Below are 15,775 nucleotides of genomic sequence, written 5' to 3' on the forward strand. Positions count from 1 at the left end.
GAACTACACAGAATTGAATTCTGTGAGTCCACTTAGTTTTGTATTTTTTTCAATAAATACAGTACTATAAGTGTATTTTCTCTTCCTTACGATCTTTTAAAGTAACATTTTCTTTTATATGATAATCAACTATTTATGTTACCCGGCAGGCTCCCAGTCGACAGTAGGCTGTTAGTAAAGTTTTGGGGGGAGTCAAAGCTGGACGCAGGTTTCAGCTGTGCAGGGAATCCGTGCCCCCTTACCCATACGTTGTCCATACACTGTACGTACACTTTCTCCTGCAGATTGAGAGCTTCTGGGACCTGAGTGAGAGAATCCAGCTTTTTTAGCTCTAACAGCCATCCACAGGAAACCTTTCTGAGCTTTCTTTTCTCTGTCAAGTAGTACCCCTAACGTAAAACTTCAGGTAGCAAATGAAGCTAAAGACTAAAGGCCTATCTGGAAATAATTGTATTGAATCTAAAAATAAAACGAGGAAGTAGAAACAGGAAGCAGAGAGGGAAAAGAAGAGCAGTCAAGGTTCTTTCACTAGAATGCCTCCAAAAAGAGACATTTGCTTAACTCAGCTTGTTGTACTTGAAGTGGAGAGGTATTGAAAGTGATTAGAGAATGCCCTTGTGAAACTGTTGATAGGGAGTTTTCAAGAGCCTGGCCTGTTTATGTCTGAAGCAAATACCTTATATGTTAACATTAACTTTGTGATAAATGGCATTCTGGACACCAGAGATAAAAAAGACTACTTTATCTTTCTTTGCTCTAACTGCCTGTGTGCAACTTCGATTTGCTACATATTTCTAAATGTCGCATCTGCTAACCAGGAATTCAGGTAAAATTCTTCTTGGCATATTATGTGTCTAAATAAATATGCCTGTCAGTGTCCATTCTGTCAAATTTAGATCTTCCCATCACTGTTTTGATAGCTGCAATAGAGTAAAAATTCTCCAAGTAAAGAATTGATTTATTCTTAAAGTTCTTTATAAAAACTGAGAAGCTGTTTAGGGAGAGTGAGCAAATTTCTAGACCTGTACTATATCTAAATTTGGAAATTCTCTTTGGTCAGTGGCAAAGTTAAAAATCCACTAAACTTGAAAAACATTGATCCTCCTAAAGAGGAAATCCAGTCTTCCAGAAACTATTTAATAATAAAACTTGTTTTAGAGTTTGCCTACATAGACTATAAAATTTGGAGAACTCAGGGAAGTCAGCTTTATTTCTGATCTTACAGATAGTCTTAGGGGCACAGTTGAGAATTTGTGAGGAAAGGAGAGAAGCAAAGTCCTTCTTCACAGAGTTAGAATGGAAAAGGCCTTAGAGTCTAAGCCTCATTTGAGGGTCCCTTCCATAATACTATCCAGCAGCTCTGCTTTCAGCAGTGGTGAGCTTTGTAACCAAGGTGGCCAGTGGGTTGTTAGAAATGTCTTCTTTTGAACCAAAAGCACAGATCCAGTCCAGGTCAGGGGAGAGGTGAATTCAAGCATGGGCAAGCCAGACAGCATGGTGGGGGGTGGTAGAAACAGACTGTATAACCAGAGTCCTTGGTGAAGGTAGATTCAGGCTGGGGGTGGCCTATAACTGAGGATAAAATAATCTTTTTACTGAATATTAAAGGAGTGCCTGTAAATTAACGAAAATGAAGAAAAGTACAAGCAAAGTGAAATTGCTTGTAATCCACCATCAAGAAATAATCAATGTATGCCTCTCCAGTCTTTTGCTACTGGCCTCACAGTTACGACAGTACAGTATTTCTTTGCCAAGAGATGATTACCAATATGGATATCATATTCTAATTGGTCTGATCCTCATATCACCTGCCAGTCTTTTTTGAGTCTACCATAAAGTCCATGGTTCTACCTTTGTTTTAGAAATAATAACCCTATTAATGACATTATCACCTTAAACCACCCTTCTTTAAATAGGAATCCTGCCTCAGGAGAAGATTCTGTGGTCAAATACATTTGAAAAATGTATAAGCCCACCCTTCTTAGAGAATAATAACACATTTTAGCATATTAAAAACTCAGAATGATTCTGCTATTTTTTTTAAAAAAAATCTGTTTAATATTGTTTAACCCAATGTTTTCCAGGAAAAAAAAAAGAACCATCTCACACTGGAGTTCCTGATGGATTGTTTTAAAGTAGGGAACTGACATAGTGGCCTATTCTTGTCCTATTCCTCTTAGTCCATCAAAAAGCCTTTTGCTACTGAATTGTTTTTTGTTTTTTGTTTTTTTAAATATATTTTATTGATTTTTTACAGAGAGGAAGGGAGAGAGACAGAGAGTTAGAAACATCGATGGGAGAGAAACATCGATCAGCCGCCTCCTGCGCATCTCCCACTGGGGATGTGCCCGCAACCCAGGTACATGCCCTTGACCAGAATCGAACCTGGGACCTTTCAGTCCATAGGCCGACGCTCTATCCACTGAGCAAACCGGTTTCGGCTGAATTGTTTTATTGCCTGTCATCACTGTCTGAAAATTCTCAGGTAATACAGTTGTCAAGTTGTGACTGTGCCCATATCCCTTGGCAGGTAGGCCTATTCATTACAGTTGGGAATGAACCTGAGTAAACCTTAAAAGGAACAAAAAAAGATTGGTTGCCTTGTTGAAATTTATTATTATTATTATTCCAAGCTTGAAGAAAAATATAAGAAACAATAAAAAAATCCTTGTGCTCACTTACATATCTTTCAGTTCCTGGCATTTTGCTATAATTGCTTCAGACCTTTATGTGGGGGGAGCGGGGAGAGGATATTCCTAAGAAATGAAACCCCACAGATGGATATAAAGACCACAACCCTGTAAGTGACATTCTTGACTCCCAGTTTCTTGCTTTATGTATTTTCAAGTACAGAATTAGCGTAAGCAGCACCAACCAAAATAAAGAGCATGCCACAATCACCTCACCTCAGTTACCTACTTAGTGATTTTTAAGGAGAGAAAAGGGGAAACCTTATGTTTGCTTGTAGTGCTATCATTTGCTTTTGAAGATTCACCAAAACCTTTATTTTCAAGAAACTCATCTTTCTCCTGCCAGCCTGGTGTCATTACAAACTTTCCACCATGAGTTGTTCAGCTGTGCAGACTTCCTTTGTTTTGGTAGCATTGTCCATTTTCAAATTACTTTACCATTTAGTTGACTGATTTTAAGATACTTTAAAAAAGAGAGAGATAATTTAGTAGAGTTTTTTTGCCCATAGGGCAGGGTAGACTTCTAATTACTAAACATTTGCTCTTTTTACTGTCCTGCAGTGACCCTTAGAAGTTCCAGGGCACCTTACCTCATCCTTAGCTCCGAATGCTATATATGTTTAATTTTAACTTTCTATCCTTGAACCTCTCATGTATGTAGGGTCTCTGATTTTCTCATGTGTGCAGGGTTCCTATACATAATGTGTGTAATTAAGTTTGCTGATTTTCTGTTGTTATTCTATCTCGTGTCTTTTTTATTATTAGAGCCAACGAATCTTGAGGGTGGAGGAAAGTTCCTCCCACACACCCTCATACTTTCATGTTTTGGAGTTAAAAATTTTGTGCAAATAGGGAAGCAAAATTTGCCACTGTAAAATGTATTACTTTGGCATGATAACTGTTTTAAGGAACAGTAGACTCAGAAAGAAGCTTTTGCCTTCCCACAAATTGACTAAAAGAATTTAAGATAGAAGGCCTGTTCAGAAAGAACTATCACCATAGATAACCACGGTATATGAACTGGTTGGGGCAGACAGGGAGGAAACCTACCTAGCAAGGCCCATTTGATCGAAGTCCTTCTTGGGACCCATTGTCTCTAGAGGGCACAGTAATATTTGTTTACTAAACATTAACTCTTTGATTTCCCTGTGAATTGCCTTACTTTCCTTTGAAGTCTCAGACCCTTACCTCCTTCTTCTTAGCTCAAATGACATGTATACCCATTTTGCCTACTATCTTTAGAATTTGTCATGCTTATGTGAATTCCCCATGCATATGCATTAAATCTGATTTCCTCCTGTTAATCTGAGTTGATGTAAGAAATATCCAAACCTGTGGAGAATATGTATAAGAGTTTATTTGAACCAGACAGACAGTATATGCCAGGGAGCAAGATCTCAAATGCTCTGCATAGAATTTTAATGTACCTATTTCTAACAACTCTGGTATGGAATTCTGTATTTTAGTCCTTCTCACAGTGAAATATATTGGTTGGCAATGCTATACCATAAATAAAATGATGAATTGGTCAGTCATATATTCCAGGGTGAAGTAGCCAAGCCTCTGTGTTTTGTATTGTGAGGACATTGTGATCATGACATTTTTCCTGTATTCTTGGAAAATGAACACCAGAAGAGTTCTTGGGTCAGATTGTGTTTTAACAGGTGTTGCTAAAACCTGGCTCTCGTCTTCTAGGGTGGTAGAAGAGGAGACACGGCGCTCCCAGCAAGCTGCACGGGATAAGCAGAGTCCCAGCCAGGCCAACGGTTGCAGTGAGCACAGGCCCATCGACATCCTGGAGATGCTCAGCCGAGCCAAGGATGAGTATGAGAGGGTGAGGCTGCATGCCCCTGGGAGGACCAAAGGGGACGAGACTTGCAGGGGACTCATGGACTGTGGAAGTCACCTCCAGGGCCAGCAGAAATAATTAATTCAAAAAGAAAACCTGTCTTTTAGTTTTAAGCCTAAGAGATAATAAATTTGCTTACCTTACAGTCTTTGACTTGGCATGAAAGTTGAGAAATTTTTCCCTCTATTCCTGTAAAACTACTATGGGAGAAAGTGGTTGTGGAATGCAGAAGTTAGCTGCACCAGGTAGTTCTGGGAAAGCTTCATGCCTCGTCTTCACCTCTGCAGTCTCTGCTAGGTCTTAGGAATTTACGTTTATTTACAGTCTGTTATTGGTAGTAAGTGCGCCGCCTTCATTAAGCATCATTTGGAATTTTACCCAAATGAGAGGTTTTTCTAGAATTTATTTTTTTTCTTTCTGTTTTGTATTTTAGTTTAAAAGTTAACTGATAACATTTTCTCCCCAAAGTTGAATGAAGTAGAAGCTGTAGGCATTCGTTAGTTTATTCAGTACATATTTATGAGCTGTCCATGGTGTAGCAAGCAGTAGACATTTCCTCCATAGTCATCAGACCTTGTAGCTTTGGAACTTTCTTGGCATTTCACTTGACATCAGCATTTAAAAGCCCCACACTTTATTGGAGTGATACTAAAGGCTTCCACTTTGTTTCAGCAGAATTATAATTGTCACCTTATTCTACTAACATTGAGTTAAGTTCTTTTTCTCATTTCTTGTTTAATCCTCACCAAAAGATCAGGGAACAAAGTGTAAAAAGCACTCTCTAAAACTGTATTTCCCAGTTCTACTCTAACACTGGCCTCTACGTCTTAACAGGCATTCCTTGAGAAGAGGTTCCAGTTGGTCCCGTGAGTTAAAAACATCATTAGGTCCTAGCTGGTTTGGCTCAGTGGATAGAGCTTTGGCCTGCGGACTGAAGGGTCCCAGGTTCGATTCCGGTCAAGGGCATGTACCTTGGTTGCGGCCACATCCCCAGTGGGGAGTGCAGGAGGCAGCTGATAGATGTTTCTCTCTCATCGTTGTTTCTAGCTCTCTATCCTTCTCCCTTCCTCTCTGTAAAAAATCAATAAAATATATATTAAAAAACACACACACACACAAAGACATTGTTAGCATGGCTCCGCTTTCCCCATCTTTAGAGGGCGCTAAGTGCTCAAGACTCTGAGAGGTCCCTGCAGTAAATAAAGGGGTAACACCAGTTTCTAAGTTGATTTGACTATAGCACCATTTTTCACGTACTACCCTTTAAGAATCTAGAGTTCAAGGAACAGTGCTCTGGAAGGTAGTTTTCACCATAAACTACAATAAACCTACATTCAAACACCAAAGGAAGTCCCGCTTCCTGGGTAGAGAAATATACATTCGAGCCCATGAGAAGTTTCAAGTTGTACCAAACTCCTCAATGTCTCATAGAGAATTAGGAGGAACCTATAGATCTGTGAAGATTAATATAGGAAAAGCAGTCTTCTCTATAATGAATTCACTGATTCTTAGGAAACTAGATAGAGAATAAATTTCAAGAACCATTTTCTGAACTTCTAAGTTACCTTATATTCCCAAAATTTCCTTTCATATCCTTAATGAGGTCTGTGTTATCTACATAGATGCCTTGCTCTGTTTTTATAGAGGGCTTTTAAGAATGTGGGGAGAACAGTAATTACTGTTATAAGAAAATTCTTCCATGGTATGAAATAAATAAAATTTGTCTATGGTTAGATTATGGGCCCAGCACGCTTCCGCTGCGCGACTCTGCTCAGACAAAATTTGTCTATGGTTAGATTAAAACAAAACTAAATCTTTGGGTATTTAGTTAAAACTTTGATATTTACTTTTTAATATGTTCGGTTTTTTAAAACAGCCGGCAAATAGGTAGAACTTTCATAAATGACAATTTCGTTTCTTGTCTGTATTTGGCCTGTCATCTAACCAAATGGAATTGGTGTTAGCAGTGACCTCTGAATTCATATCTTAATGTTTGGATGGGTTCCCCTCAGCTGCCACATGGTTCCAGATGGCCCCTTTGTTTATCTTGCACACAATGGAAAAAATATGTTAAGTCCTAGAGACCTTTTAAAATACAGCCCATCTCGTAGCTCAAGTTAAGTTTCAAGTATTGCAGACTCAAATGTCCTTAAAACCATGTGGGCCATGGGAGTGCCTGCTACGGGTCAGGGTGGATCTGACACAGGGAGCCTGTTGCTATATCACAGAGTCAGTTGCAGCTCACCTCCAGGCAATTGTTGCCAAATTCTCCAGCTTCTCTCTGAAAATGACAGGCTGGAATATTTATGTAAAACCTCTCATTTTTTTTTTTAAATATATTTTATTGATTTTTTACAGAGAGGAAGGGAGAGAGATAGAGAGTTAGAAACATCGATGAGAGAGAAACATCCATCAGCTGCCTCCTGCACATCTCCCACTGGGGATGTGCCCGCAACCCAGGTACATGCCCTTGACCGGAATCGAACCTGGGACCTTTCAGTCCGCAGGCCGACGCTCTATCCACTGAGCCAAACCGGTTTCGGCTAACCTCTCATTTTTAACTCAGCCGGTGTGGCCCAGTGGTTGAGCATTGACCTATAAATCAAGAGGTCAAGGTTTGATTCCTGGTCGGGGCACATGCCCAAGTTGTGGGCTCGACCCCCAGTAGGGGGTGTATAGGAGGCAGCCAATTGATGATTCTCTCTCATCATTGATGTTTCTATCTCTGCCTCTCCTTCCTCTCTCTGAAGTCAATAAAAATATATTTGTTTTTTAAAAAAGCTCCCCATTTAAAAAATGTTCCAGAACATTTTATACAGCTGTTTTAAGAACTTGTTATGAGCAGTGTTTTGAGTTTATGTTTTATCTAATACAGTACAATTCCACACATTTTTCATAGCGTGGTGATACAGATTGATGGTGGTGTTGCACAAAGAAATATGTTAGAAGATATTTCATAGGCTTTCACAGACAACTTCATCTCTATTTAAATGGGTAACACTGCATAAATGGTATTCTGAAATAATATAATGGTTAAGGCATTTGAATAGAAAAATGCGTATCATTTATTCAACGTTGGAGTATCTACTCCTATGCTAAGCACATATATTTATAGTATGGCATCAAGAAAAATTCATCTGTCTCTGGAATTTGAAGTTTAAGGCTTTTCTTTTTATCTTGAGTGTCCTGAACTGTTCTTGGTGCTCATTTTGACCTAGATAATGCTCACCAAATGCAGATCAGATGACCCAAAAATTTGTAATTCCATCTCCATCTCTTTTTTTAGTATTCTCTTTCAGAACAAAAATATTTTCACTTTTAGTGTTACATACAAGTTAACAAGAATTTATACTACTTTATGACTTTTGTCATCTGTAATTGTGATGTGTAGAGACCTAAAATGTAGTTTAATTTTTAAGAATATTTGATGATTTCAACAAATGATTGAAAACAATTGGCCATCCATATGCAAAAAGAAAAAAGAACCCTAACCTAAATGTAATACCCATAACAAAAATAAACTGAAAATGGATTATAGATCTAAATGTAAAACATAAAACTAAAAACTTAGAAGAAAGATATATTTACTGTGTGACCCAGGTACCACTCCTGTGTATTTACTCTTGAGAAATGAAGCTTTTGTCCACACAAAACCTGTGAAGTTTCATAGAAGCTGCATTCATAAGCACCAAAAACTGGAAACAACACACATGTCCTCCTATGGGTGAATAGTTATAAACAAACTGCAGTGTAGACATACAGTGGAATACTGCTCAGCAATGGAAAGGAGTGATCATTAATACGCACAGCAGCTTGAATGAATCTTCAGAGGCGTTATACTAAGAGAAAGAAGCCAGTATTCCGTCATTATCAGAAAGACAAAACTAGAGTGATGGAGAACAGATCACTAGTTTCTAAGAATGCAGGAAGGGCATGCCTACAATGAGACAGTACACGGGCATTTTTTTGAGGTGAGAGAGCTATTTTATATCCTGATGATAGTGATCGATACTCAGAACTATATACCCCAAGAAGGTTAATTTTACCACATATTAAAAATGAAGCAAAAAAAGACCTTTTCTTTTCTTTCTATTGTACCTATATGAGAAGATGGGTGTTAGCTAAATCTGTTATGGTAATCACTTCACATTATGTGTAAATCAAGCCATCATGTTGTATGCCTTCAACTTACACAATGATGTATGTCAGTTATTCCTCAGTAAAATTGGAGGAAATGTTTTTTAATGGAAAATAGTATGTGATGAAATAATGCCATTGGTTTTTCCTTAAAAGGGTTATAAAAATAATAATTGTTGCTAACCTTATTGTCTAAAATGAAGTGCTCAACTTGCTAGACATTTTATCGTATAAGTTACATGAGAATCCAAAGCAAAACATTTGTTTGGTTTTTTGGTTGTTTTGGGGGGTTTTTTGCTTGTTTTTTAAAATAGCACTTCTGATAACCTCAATTGCTATTGTGTGAGCCAAATAATAGCAAACTTTTTCACATGATATACTTTTACTTTTAATTTAAGAATCAAATGGGCGACTCGAATATCTCCAGTCCTGGGCTACAGCCAAGCACTCAGCTCTCCAATCTGGGAAGCACCGAGACTCTAGAAGAGACGCCATCCGGGTTACAAGATAAGGTGTGTACAGCTAAAGCTCCAGCTTTGTCCAAGATAACAAAACACAGAGTAGCATTTTGTAAGGATTTTAATGTAGTACGAGTTTGATACGTCATTTATCTTCAAGGCACGTATAGGCAGTGCATAGTGATATTCACTCATGTCATTTCCCCTCATCCACGTAACTGTCCTTTATCTGGATTTTATAGTAGTTTCTGTCTGGTTTCCAGCTTTTGCCCCTGTCACTCCCTTACCTATTCTTAACCCAGCTGCCAGCACAATCCTGGCAAAACAAGTTAGATCATGGCACTCCTCTGCTTAAAACTCCAGTGGCATCCATCTCACTCAAAGCCAAGGTCGTGGCAGTGGCCCACAAGGCCCTACTTGATCTGGCCTCACACCCTGGTCTCATCTTGTATCTCTGCCTGCTCACTTGACCCCAGCCTTGCTGGCTCTTCTGCCTTTCCACAAATGTGCCAGACTTGCTCCCTCCTCAGACTGGCCTTTGCACTTGTTCCCTGGCCTGGAATACTTGCCTTCTGTGTATGGCTTGCTCCCTTTCTTCCTTCAGGTCTCAAGTATCCTCTATATAGATGAGGCCTTCTCTCACCTCTCTATTTTAAATAACAATCCTTCCTGTGCTTTATTTTCTCCCTAAGACTTCTACCCGACTAACATGGTTGTGGTTTTCGTATATATTCATTGTCTCCTCCCACCAAAATGTAAGCTCCATGGGGGTAGGCAGTTAGGTCTGCCTAGTTCAGCATCTATTCTTATTAGCATCAGCATTGTAAATATCTGTTGACTGAGTTAGTTTTCTTTATAACTGATGGCTTGATGAATGAACAGATACCAAATAAAACCCATAGTTTTTTAATTAAACTTTTTATTTTGAAGTAATTATAGATTCACATGTAGTTACAAGAAATGATATAGAAAGATCCCATGTAGCCTTCCCCCACTCCCCATTGTTAACGGCTTGCAGAATATAGTACGATATCACAACTAGGATGTTGACGCATCTACCATCAAGTTCACATTTTCTGTTTTATTTGTATTCATTTGTGTGCGTGTATGTGTGTACATATTTAGTTCCATGCAATTTTATCTGGTGTATAGCTTTGTGTATCTACCACCACAGTGAAGATACAGAAGACTTCCATCACCACAAGGATCCTTAGTGTTGACCTTCTATTATCATACAGACTTCCGTGTCCTACCCTTCCTGCCTCCCCCCTCCTCATCCTTAACCCTAAACAGCCACTAATCTATCTCAGTTCTCTCCAGTTCTATCATGTTGTGATTTTAGGAATGGATTGACTCCATAATCCGCCCCTACACAGAGATAGTACATTTCTTTGGTAACACTGCCATCTAGTGCTGAGGAGCAAAGAATGCTCTCAAGCCTTAATAGTATTAATTCCATATGTTTCGTAATTCACTTATTAGAATTCCTTTGGGACTATTTTTCTAGTTGGTTTTGTTTTGTTTTTATTCCTATGTTAGGAGTAATGCATACCCTCTTGTGTGCTCAGTTTACTGACCAGGTAGGAAATCTGACATGGACACAATAGAGCCAAACATACATGAGATTCTCTAAATACGAAGAGCTGTGGGATGAGGAAGGAACAGTGTAAAACCTGACACAGTATATTAAAATTTTGCCATGTACCATATATGTTGTTGTTCACTGAATTCCATCTCCCAAGGGAAATGGTCAGACTAACACTTGATTTAAGTGAGGCGTTATAAAACTCAATTTAAACCTGAAGCATATCCAGACATGAGGAAAGAGTAAAATTTAACCTTTTCTGTGGACGATGGAAGAGGAGTCCATGACTACATAAGCCCAGTTTCTAGAGGAATGTAGCCAGTTTTTCTTGTCATGGGGTCATCTCAGGCAGAGACTGTAGAGCTGTTGGGAGCTTGTGTGGAGAAGCAGGCTCTGCTTACAAAGTTCAGCCTCTGTGACTGATTCGCCAGTTGTCTATTCCATTAGTTGGTACATCTTGACCTGTAGCCACCTCTTAGTTCTTCAAGGTTTAGCTGCACCTTTGTTTTCCAAAGGTTAATATTACTGTTCAGTTGATTAGGTAACCTATAGTCTGCTTAATTGACACCTCATGTGGTGGCATAACGGGAAGAATGTGGACTATGTTAGAACTAGATTAGAGTCTGGTTATGTTGGACGTGGGCATCATCTATAAAATGGCAACAATAATAGTAGTGCCCTACAGATTAAGAGAGTGACGCACAAGTGTTAGAATCTGTTTCTGGCCTGGCAGAAGCTATAGGGAGGCAGCACTGAGAAATCCGGAAACTTTCTGTTTTTTTTGTAGTCCAGGTTCAAAGTTTCGCTATATAGTTTTATTTTTTAATATGAAGTAGGTTTTAAACCATTAGAAATAGTTATTTTTAAGTGTAAGTGTAGAAACATTCCAAATGTAAATACAGGTTGTTTTAGTTTAAAAGTTGATTGATGGTCCACCAGGCAGGTAAAAATTGCTGCCTAGATCCTGACATTCTTGAAGCGTAAGGTGTATTTCATGGGGAGGCTTCTCCATGTCCTATTGTTCCTTTTCTTATAACATAAAAATAGTATTCTTACCTGGGAAAGACTTAAATTTCTGGAAAATAGCCCTTATATGGTCTATGTTTTTCAAAGCAGCTATATCTAAATGTTGGTTTCTCTCCATATATATAAATCTATATACATATATAACAGAATGTGGTGGTAAAGATCTACATAATTTGCATCAGTGAATAAAAATCAGTGTAGTTTTCCAGCACTTTTTTTGCCAGGCATCTTGATCATTTTGTTTTAAACATAATGTGTATAAAAAGGAATTAACCCAAATCAAAAATGAGCAAAGAACTTGAATAGACATTTCTTCTAATAAGATAAACAAATGGCCAACAAAGATTGGCAAGAATATGGAGAAATTAGAACCCTCTTGCACTGCTGGAAGTAACATAAAATGGTGCAGCAGCTGTGGAAGACAGTTTGGCAGTTCCTCAAAAAGTTAAGTGTAGAATTATAATATGATCCGGCAATTCAGTTCATGGACATATACCCAAAAGAATTGAAAACAATGACTAAAACTGATATATTTACACTAATGTTCATAGCAGCGTTATTCACTATAGCCAAAAGGTGGAAAGAACCCAAGTGTCAATCATCAGATGAGTGAGTAAACAAGATGTGATATATGCATACAGTGCAATATTATTCAGCCTTAAAAGGAATGAAATTCTGACACATGCTACAACATGGATGAACCCTGAAAACATGCTAAATGAAATAAGCTAGTCCTAAAAGGACAAATATTGTATGATTGCACTTATACAAGGTATCTAGAATAGGCAAATTCATAGAAACAGTAGAATTGAGATTATTAGGGACTATAGGTAGGGTGGTGGAGAGAGGAGAAAAATAATTATTTGCCATTGGAGAATTCCTTCACTTAAACCTCTTGTCACATTAATTTCCCAAAATATGTTATGTTAGCTTTTAAAAATTAATAGAATTCTCTTCACTGAGTATATTCTAAGATAAAATTGTTTGATATGAAATTTCAGTTCTTTACAGCTGGGGAGGCTCCTGCCTCTTCCTCAACAACAGTTACTTGGAGCTGCCATCATCTTCCTCAGACCTGCTCCGCCACCTCACCCAGCAGCTGGCACGTCCTCACCAGGGCATTCCCTTCACTTGTAAACTGCCTGCGTCCTCTGTTCTCAGCACTGGCCTCCTTCCCCTGTTGTCTCTCCTTGACAAAGGGGAGAGAGAGAAAAATGATGTGAGAGAGAAACATTGATCAGCTGCCTCCTGCATGCCCCCTATTGGGTATGGAGCCTGAAACCCAGGCATGTGCCCTGATTGGGAATCAAACCGATGACCTTTTGGTGCATGGGGACGATGCTCAATCCACTGAGCAACACTGGCCAGGAAAATGCTTTGGCTTTTTTTGAAGACTTTGTGACTTGGGAGTAGAATGAGAAAGGCTTATTTTTTTTTTTTAATGGTTACATTTATTTTCTGATATTTGAGACCCAGCCGAGGTGCAATGCCTAGGTTTGCATCAAGAGTAGTTAAAATAGCCCTAACTGGTTTGGCTCAGTGGATAGAGCGTCGGCCTGCGGACTCAAGGGCCCCAGGTTCAATTCTGGTCAAGGGCATGTACCTTGGTTGCGGGCACATCCCCAGTAGGGAGTGTGCAGGAGGCAGCTGATTGATGTTTCTCTATCATCAGTGTTTCTAACTCTCTATCCCACTCCCTTCCTCTCTGTAAAAATAAGTAAAAAATATTAAAAAAAAAAAAAAAAGAGTAGTCAAAATAAAAGTAGGATTACTTGATCAGCATTTGGTCCCTCTGTCCTCCTGAGTGTTATTTCCGTACATGTGTTACTGACATGGGGCAATAGGCACAATTAACTTTGTAATAAGGTAATTGTCCCCTCACCTGAAATCAGTCATTTGCCCAGGAAAAAAGTAAACTCTAACGCTGTTATCTGGAGTCCCTAAAATTTGAATTTTATTACTAGTGCTTTTTTTGTTGTTTTTGTTTTGTTTTTTTGAGAGAGAGAGACATTAATTTGTTGTTCCACTTATTTATTCATTCATTAGTTGATTCTTGTATGGTCCTCCTGACCGGGGATCGAACCAGGAACCTTGGCGTATCGGGACAATGCTCTAACCAACTGAGCTTCCAACCAGGGCTACTAATGTAGATTTCTGCCCACCAACCTGGGGAGACTAGATGCATCTTTGCCTTTATCGCTGGTACATGTTCACTTTGTTCCATTTTCTTATTTTCAAACTCCATCCATCCTTGCTTCTGCAGCCTGTTTTTGATTAATGAAAAAGTGTAGTTGCACTGGTTTGCAAGAGATGTCTTTCATTGGTGGTTTTGTTTGTTTTCCAGTCTGCTCCATTAGGACACAAACACCTGACCGTGGAAGAATTGTTTGGAACCTCTTTGCCAAAGGAACAGCCAACAGTTGTGGGTCTGGATTCAGAAGAAGTGGAGAAGCTGCCAGGAGATGCCCCTCAGAAAGAACTCAGCTCATTCCTACCATTTTCCTTTGAGCAGTCAGGAGGGACTCCTCGGTCAGAAAACCCGGGTGCCCATCCCGCTGCCCACCACTCAGCCCAACCTGAAGTCACTGCCCCGGTGCTAATCACTCCTGCCTCCATCTCACAGTCCAATGAAAAGCAGCTCCCAAGCTATGCGATCCCATTGCACCCCGGGCTCAGCCCCACTCTACCAGCAGAAGCTCCTACTGTACAGGTTCCCCCCTGCTTACCCCGAAACACCACCATGATGCAGGCAGTGAAGACCACGCCAAGACAGAGGTCTCCACTCCTGGGTCAGTCAGTCCCCGAGCTGAGCCATGCCAGTCTGACTGCCAGTCAGAGCCCCTTCAGGGCCCCTCTGAGCGTGACAAATACTGCTGGGACAACCCTCCCAAGTGTTGATCTTCTCCAGAAACTCAGGTTGACCCCACAGCATGACCAAATACAGACACAGTCGCTTGGGAAGGGTGCAGTGGCACCCAGCTTTCCTCCAGCAGCTGGCCAGCTGGCCACACCTGAGAGCTTCATAGAGCCTCCTCCTAAGACAGCAGCAGCAAGAGCCTCCACCGCCCTGAGCAGCATGGTGCTTGCTCCCCCTCAGGTACTGCAGGAGGGTGGTGCTTTAACCGAGGGGGTGGGGGCGGGCGGAGTGGAAAGACCATATGCTTTTACCGATTTTAGAGGGGGAGGGATAGAGAGAGAGAAACATAGATGAGAGAAACATTGATTGGCTGCCTCATGCACGCCCCACACTGGGGATCGAGCTCCCAACCCGGCATGTGCCCTGACTTGGAGTCGAGTCAAACCGTGACCTCCTGGTTCATAGGTCGATGCTCAACCACTGAGCCACGCCACCAGGGCAAGACAGAGTCATTTTATTTTATTTCATTTCATTTATTTTTAATCTTCAAGGATATTTTTCCATTGATTTTTAGAGAGGGAAAGACAGAAATATTGATGTGAGAGAAACACATTGATTGGTTGCCTCCTGCACAAGCCCCAACCAGGGCCTGGGCAAGGGAGGAGCCTGCAACCAAGGTACATGTCCTTGACCAGAATCGAACCCGGGACCCTTTGGGCCACAGGCTGACACTCTATCCACTAAGCCAAACCTGCTAGGGCCACACCCAGCAGAACTTACACATACTGTGTTCTTTAGAAAATGGGAGCTCTTATCAGGATGGCAATGGATAACACTTTTGGCAAAGACTTCAGGATCCTGGTTTTGCTGCATAGACCAATGTTTAAAAAAAGAGAGATGAACAGACGTAGCACGTTTCAATAAGGATTTCCTAATTAATGAGGAAAATTGTAGGTTAGCAACAGGAAATGTTAGCAACTAGTCCTAGATTCCTGATGGAAGAGGCTGACAGGAACTTGTGACAGTGTAGCTGATGATGCAACAGGATGAAAGCTTCAAGACAGATTCTGACCCTCTTCATACCGCAAAGAGGTGTGTGCAAAGCCTTAACTGTGTCTCTGAGGAAAAAACTGAAACCTGTGACTTTTGTAAGAGCTGTTGTTTCTATTGCGT

The 15,775-nt window shown here is 40.1% G+C and overlaps 1 protein-coding gene across 4 annotated transcripts in view; it reads left to right on the forward strand.

Moving 5' to 3' along the window:
* The window catches only part of DCP1A (decapping mRNA 1A), a 51,206-nt gene that overhangs the window by 28,360 nt on the left and 7,071 nt on the right, over nt 1-15,775 (forward strand). For 3 of the 4 annotated variants that reach the window (XM_059663280.1, XM_059663281.1, XM_059663282.1), the window contains 3 exons: nt 4,386-4,524; nt 9,075-9,188; nt 14,090-14,842. In XM_059663280.1, the coding sequence (XP_059519263.1) occupies nt 4,386-4,524; nt 9,075-9,188; nt 14,090-14,842 (1,006 nt within the window). The remainder of the gene's footprint in view (nt 1-4,385; nt 4,525-9,074; nt 9,189-14,089; nt 14,843-15,775) is intronic. The other variant, XM_059663283.1, reaches the window with a different exon arrangement.

This window comes from Myotis daubentonii, chromosome 14 (assembly GCF_963259705.1).
Source record: "Myotis daubentonii chromosome 14, mMyoDau2.1, whole genome shotgun sequence".
Lineage (NCBI taxonomy): Eukaryota > Metazoa > Chordata > Mammalia > Chiroptera > Vespertilionidae > Myotis > Myotis daubentonii.